Below are 7,008 nucleotides of genomic sequence, written 5' to 3' on the forward strand. Positions count from 1 at the left end.
GATTATAAAGGAAGCTTAAGATTTTGTTTGAATAATATCTTTAAAATTGAAATAAAAAAGAAAATATTTAATTATAAATATAATAACAAAAACATAAATTTCCTATTCTAAAATTAACAAAATTGATGTATTTTTTAAATACTATTTCTAAAAACTAAAAGAATATGTATATTTATATCTAAAAAGTAATATAAAAATGGCCTTAGCTTCTAAAGCTGCAAAGTGCAGAATATACACAACACAAAGGACATAGCAGGAGGCATGCATTAATATATGGTACCTCTTTGAACCAATAATTAAAATAGAGAAGACAAAAGAGTAATTTTTAATAAAGAGTAAAAATCTGACTTAATGACATTAATATTTTGTATCGTAAAATTGCACATTTTTATTTTAATATTGGGTTAATAATGGTATTTTTTAAATTGTGATTTATTGTGGTATTTTAAAAAAATGTGGGATGATTTAATTTATGGAGTACAAATCAGACCGTCCGATTTTTAAGAGGTACAGAAATTAAACCGTCCGATTTCTGTATTCGGACTGTCCGATTTGTGTACCCCAAATTTTTTAAAATTTTTAAACACAAATCGAAGAGTCCGATTTATGTACCTCCCCTAATTTTAAAAAATACCAAAAATTATCACATTAAGGTATAACACTACTCCTACTTCCATATCCAAATTTTTTAGCCAGTAAAATTGAAGTAGAGAATATGAATTAAAAAAATATAAAAGTTTTGGTTGGGTCAAATGTCTCTACAGGAATAGTCCACGTATCATAGTGTTTGAGTTTTGGTATGAGTGCTTGAGAATTGAGTAGTAACTAATAAGAAGAAAGAAAAAAGCAAAAACCATGGACCATGGTTGCTGCAGCAGTATCAGCATCAGTGGTGTGTTGTTGTGAATTGTGATTGTGATTGTGATGGGTGGTTTCATTGAAAGGTTAATTTCTTTTTCAAGCATAGAAAACAAAATGAAAATGAAAAAAGAATAATAATTATAATATTAGCAGCAAAAAAGTAAGAGTCTTTCTCTCATTTCATGCTGCTTTGATACGCGTGCTTGTGTTGCAAATTGATGATGGCTTTTAACTCATTCTTACTTTGATCCCAGCCCCCTATGCTACTTCTACTACATGCCACCCTTTTCTTCTTTATGAGAAGAGAAAAAACAAAGATCTGCACTTTTTGCAGGTTCTTTGTTCTCTTTTGGATTCTTCTTTGTTTCCTCCGACAACTTATAAGGATCATGAGATTCTCATTCTCATTCTCATGTTAACAACGACATCATTAATACTAATACTATTATATGGTCCCAGCTCAAACACCCCCTATTATGTTTTCTATGCACCACTTGTGTTTGTGAAAATGGGGTAGTGAAAATCATCCTCTTTTGAAGCTTGTGTTTTGGGGGGTTGTTTGGTTTGGTGGGGATGAAGCTTATGTGAAGTTTTTTTTTTTTTGAGGTTGTTTATGAAGGAGTAGAAAAAGAGGTTCCTTTTTTGGGTGGTTTATGTTTAAAAACGTAGAGAGTGGTGCAGCATTAATGGCTTCCTTAGAAGAAAAGGTTAAAACTTGTGGTGTTGGTGTTGTTGGGGGTCAAACTCTAGTTGCTGAGATGAAGCTCCTCAAGGAAATGCAAGAGCACTCTGGTTTGTAATCTTTGTTTTATCTTTCCACTTAATCTTTCCCCTGTTAATTAATAATGGATGGTTAATTATATGGTTTCATCATTCATCAAGCTAAATATTTCACCCTTAACCTTTTTCGCCTTCTTTTTATGATGATGGTAATTTCAGGGGTGAGAAAGACTTTGAATTCAGAACTGTGGCATGCTTGTGCTGGCCCTCTTGTCTCTTTGCCTCAAGTGGGAAGTCTTGTTTATTACTTTCCCCAGGGACATAGTGAGCAGGTACATCTCTTCATCTGATAAAATTTTCAGTGCTAATTCTAATGCTAAATCTTCATTAGTGCTTCAATCAATCTGAATGAAGCACTAAGGATGCTGGCATAGTAGTAGAGGCACAATATCTTCATTAGTCTCCTTTTCTCATATTAGGGAGGGGGAGTCCCTTTTGGGATAAAAATATTAATGATGCAGAAGAATTGCTAGTTGTTACTAGTGTCACAAGCTTCTTTTGTGAATTTAACCATTCAAGATTCTGTTATTATCTTAGGAGCTTTTCAATTCTGATTGGTAGAGCATAGTTTTGTTGACTTAAGCCATGTGTGTGTGGTGTGGACCCTTTTGTGTTGTGAATCTAAAACAGGTGGCAGCTTCCACCAGAAGAACAGCAACATCTCAGATTCCAAACTATCCAAACCTTCCATCTCAGTTGCTCTGCCAAGTTCAAAATGTCACACTTCATGTGAGTCTGCTTCTTCTGGGGCTAGTTTGATTCTCCAAATTCTTTCTTTATTCTTTGTATTAGTCTTGAGTTCCACATTTTTCAACTTCAAAATCATCACAACTTCCCCAAATGCTTACCTTTTCTTGGTTTTTCTGTGTTATTTTATAGGCAGACAAAGATACAGATGAAATCTATGCTCAAATGAGTCTCCAGCCCTTGAATTCGGTAAGCTTGAATATTAGTATATTACTACCTCTATTCAAAAGAAAGATGTGTCACTTTCAAAATTTAGTATATTGATAAATCAATGTATTTTAATGTATATCATATCTAGATACATTTTGTTATGAATGTACCAAATTTTCAAAGTGACTTGTATTTGGAACAAAGAGAGTACTTCAGAAAGCTTCAGTTCTTACTTCTTACCCATTCAAATGTTAAAAGTTTTTTGTGATATTGGTCATTCTCCTTAGCTTATGTTTGTATGTTTCAGGAGAAAGATGTGTTTCCTATATCTGATTTTGGCCTAAAGCACAGCAAGCATCCAACTGAGTTTTTCTGCAAAACTTTGACTGCAAGTGACACCAGCACACACGGCGGTTTCTCAGTTCCACGGAGGGCGGCAGAAAAGCTCTTTCCTCCACTGGTATGGCTATAAACTCAGTTGGAAATCCTCTTTGTTTTTGCTTGAGATGTTGTATCAATCTGATTTTATTTTATTTTTTCTTAATTTTTCACTTTCATTTCAGGACTACACAATTCAGCCTCCAACACAAGAACTAGTTGTCCGTGATTTGCATGACAATACTTGGACATTTCGACATATATACCGGGGTGGGGTTTCTTTTAGTGTTCAACTCTGTCTTTCGCTTTGGTAGAAAAATCACTATTTTCATTTTTCTTTCCCTAAAACCTGAGCATAAAACACCAAAAATTAAAACAGAATTTAATCAGGTATTTTTGTCAAATGCATATTTGTGTATTATTTTGAGAGTGCTCCTGACTTGCAATTTTTACACTTGTGTCTGTAGGTCAGCCCAAGAGACACCTTTTAACAACAGGATGGAGTTTATTTGTCGGATCAAAAAGGCTTAGAGCAGGGGATTCTGTTCTATTTATCAGGTAATTTGGAAATTATGTAACTAGGATTCTTCCTTGGCAAGTTAATCTTTTTATCAGTTATGATTACTAAAACCATGTTTATACATTTTCAAGGGATGAGAAATCGCAACTGCGAGTTGGTGTTAGGCGTGTTAATCGCCAACAAACAACATTGCCATCATCAGTTCTTTCTGCTGATAGCATGCACATTGGTGTGCTTGCTGCTGCAGCTCACGCGGCTTCTAACCGAATTCCTTTCACTATTTTCTATAATCCAAGGTATGTTTGATATTTTTGACACGTTCATTGCATACAAAACTTGTGAGGGTAATTTTTTTAAGTGTCTGAAATGTTTGCTTTCTACTTATTGGTAGGGCATGCCCTTCAGAATTTGTTATTCCACTTGCTAAGTACCGAAAATCTGTATATGGGACACAACTCTCAGTTGGCATGAGATTTGGTATGATGTTTGAGACAGAAGAATCCGGTAAGCGCAGGTAATTTTCCGATCCTTGGATTAAGCTGTACTATAATATGGCTGCTGGACCATTCAGCTGTGATGTGAAAAATCCTTAACAAGCAAGAAAAGTTGACATATGCTTCATCATCCTGCAGGTATATGGGTACAATAGTTGGTATCAGTGACTTGGATCCTTTGAGATGGCCTGGTTCTAAGTGGCGAAATATTCAGGTAGTTAATAAAAAGTTTAATGTGAAGTTCGATCATTCATAATATGTTGTTGTTTAGTCCAACTATTTTTCTATGAGCAGGTGGAGTGGGATGAACCAGGATGTGGTGACAAGCAGAATAGAGTTAGTGTATGGGAAATTGAGACTCCTGAAAGCCTTTTTATATTTCCTTCTTTAACTTCGAGTCTAAAACGGCCATTACAGTCTGGATTTTTGGGTAAGTTACTTGATCTGTGTTCCCTCAAATATCGATGAGCTTTCCTGTGTCTGATAAGTTAATGTTGATTGGTGCAGAAAACGACTGGGGAGCTTTGATACGAAGACCATATATAAGAGTTCCTGAAAACGGTGCAACGGAGCTGGCGAATTCAATGCCAAATATCTACTCTGAACACCTGATGAAAATGCTTTTGAAGCCACAACTTATTAACAATAATGGAGCCATGGCCATGCAACAAGAATCTGTTGCTATGAGAGGTACTCTACAAGATGCAAAGACCACACAGGCACCAGAGAACCATAAAGTTAATCTTGCTAGTACAGAGAACCTGCCACTGAAAAATTTGTATTCTCAATCTGTTCCTGACCAAGCTAATGTCGTGAACTTACATTCTCAAGCGAAAAATGATAACCATATGTCTTCTGGAACAGTTATTGATAAGCCGAAGCTCGAACCTGAGGTATTAAATGATCAAATGTATGAGATTCCATCTGCAGGAACAGGAACCAACATTGAAAAAGTGGCCTCAAATCCTGCTAACTCTCAAAGTGTTGCGAACCAATTGGCATTCCTTAATCAAAACCAGAGTCAGTCACTTGCGCAATCCGGTTCATGGCCTATACAACCTCAGTTAGAATCATCGGTATCCCATCCTCAACTTGTTGACATGCCTCAAGGTGATTCTGCAATTGCAAACAGCATGCTTCCTCAGCTAGACATTGATGAATGGATGGTGTATTCTTCTAACCAAACTTTTGCTAACCAAAACCGATCAACTGGGCCGGTATCAGATTTTCAAGAGCATTCTGCCGCACTTCAACCTCAAGTAGTGAATCCTCCCATGCCAATGAACCAAGAAGTGTGGGATCAATATGTCAAGAATTTTAAGCTTTTGTCTCAAGTAGACCAGCTGACATCTGTCTGTCAGCCGGGGATGTACAGCCTCAACGGTATATCGAGTTCAAACAATTTGAGGGATCTTTCAGCAGAGAGCAATAATCAAAGTGAAATTTGTGTCGATGTTAGTAATAGTGTAAATACAACCATGGTTGATCCTTCAACTTCAAGCACCATTTTGGATGAGTATTGCACTCTGAAGGAGAGGGATTTCCAGAATCCACAAGATTGCATCGTCGGCAACTTAAGTTCTAGCCAGGATGTCCAGTCTCAGATAACCTCTGCAAGTCTAACTGAGTCACATGCCTTTCCTCTGCAAGACAACTCAGGTGGTACATCTTCAAGTCATGTTGATTTTGATGAAAGCAGCTTTCTGCAGAATAACTCATGGCAACCAGTTGCTGCGCCCGTGCGAACCTACACTAAGGTTTGCTGTTGAAACCTCTTTCCAAATTCACAGTCATGCTAAGATATCTTACAAATGAATGACATTTATGCTATTAGCATTTTTCCTAATAAAAAATCAATTGTATCAACTGCATCTAATCATCATGGTTTTGTTGATTCAATGCTGACAGGTGCAAAAGGCAGGATCTGTAGGAAGATCAATTGATGTCACAACTTTCAAGAACTACGAAGAGCTGATCCGCGCGATTGAATGCATGTTTGGACTAGATGGTCTGCTGAATGACACCAAAGGTTCCGGCTGGAAACTGGTGTATGTGGATTATGAGAGTGATGTTCTTCTTGTTGGGGATGATCCTTGGGAGTAAGTTTCTGCATTCTCTTGTAATGTGGATTTATGAAAATATATTTATATGATCAAATAGCATATCATCTGATAATTTCCTTCATTTAAATTTTCTGCAGGGAATTTGTCGGCTGCGTTCGATGCATCAGAATCTTATCGCCTTCAGAAGTTCAACAGATGAGTGAAGAGGGAATGAAGCTTCTCAACAGTGGAGCCTTGCAAGGGATCAATGTTTGAATATTAGGTAGTGGCCTATATATAATATCACTTAAGCCATTCTTTGCAATTTCATTGCAACACTGGCATCAAAGTGTTTTTTCTAATTCAAGAAAATATCTCAAAAGTAAAGTTATTTGTTGTAGAATTCCTATGTATCAACCTTGTAATGACACAAAGGTTCTATGTAATGTATGAACTAAGTGACACTTTTGGCAAAGAATGGAGTATTAGGTGTATGGAAAAAACTTGAAGACAAGGTTGGTCTGAGTTTTAAGAAAGGTCACAGGCTAGAATGTTCCAATGAGCCAAAGATTACATACTTAATGTCATGTTGGGTGAGACATTCTTGCAAGCAAGTGGAAATATTATGCTTTATTTGCTTATAGCATATGACTTGCAACTTGTCAAATATTAGATCTGTTTCAAAATCAATTTAGACAAGTTATCCGTTAGAATGTCAATGTATAAAGACATAATTGTCGAAATATATTGATATTTTAATGTATTACTTTGTCTAAATTGATAGATACTTTAAAATTAAAGAAGTGATTAGCTATTTTTGCTCTCTTCTTGAATTAGTAACATTTTTGCATTGAATTTCCATCTTGTTAACTTGATATGTGAAAACTTAAGATGCAACATGGAAATTTGTGCATTAGCTCTTGAATTTTAATATTATTCTGGTTGCTTAGTTTTTTCCCCACTTCTTTTGTTTCCCAAACTAAATATAACACCATTCGAAGCAATCCAGCAGGCAGTAGTTAAGCAACTTGTGTTC

The 7,008-nt window shown here is 35.9% G+C and overlaps 1 protein-coding gene across 1 annotated transcript; it reads left to right on the forward strand.

Annotated features, from left to right (window-relative positions):
- Positions 1–782: 782 nt before the first annotated feature.
- LOC112754316 (auxin response factor 5) lies at positions 783–6,618 on the forward strand. The gene is made up of 14 exons (XM_025801929.3): positions 783–1,653; positions 1,801–1,913; positions 2,272–2,370; positions 2,521–2,577; positions 2,846–2,998; positions 3,102–3,186; positions 3,384–3,474; positions 3,568–3,732; positions 3,828–3,950; positions 4,069–4,144; positions 4,225–4,360; positions 4,438–5,687; positions 5,839–6,029; positions 6,131–6,618. Exons 1-14 carry the CDS (start codon positions 1,515–1,517, stop codon positions 6,246–6,248), a joined length of 2,796 nt encoding a protein of 931 aa, XP_025657714.1. The 5' UTR covers positions 783–1,514; the 3' UTR covers positions 6,249–6,618.
- The last annotated feature ends 390 nt before the right edge of the window (positions 6,619–7,008 follow it).

Source organism: Arachis hypogaea, chromosome 16 (assembly GCF_003086295.3).
Source record: "Arachis hypogaea cultivar Tifrunner chromosome 16, arahy.Tifrunner.gnm2.J5K5, whole genome shotgun sequence".
Lineage (NCBI taxonomy): Eukaryota > Viridiplantae > Streptophyta > Magnoliopsida > Fabales > Fabaceae > Arachis > Arachis hypogaea.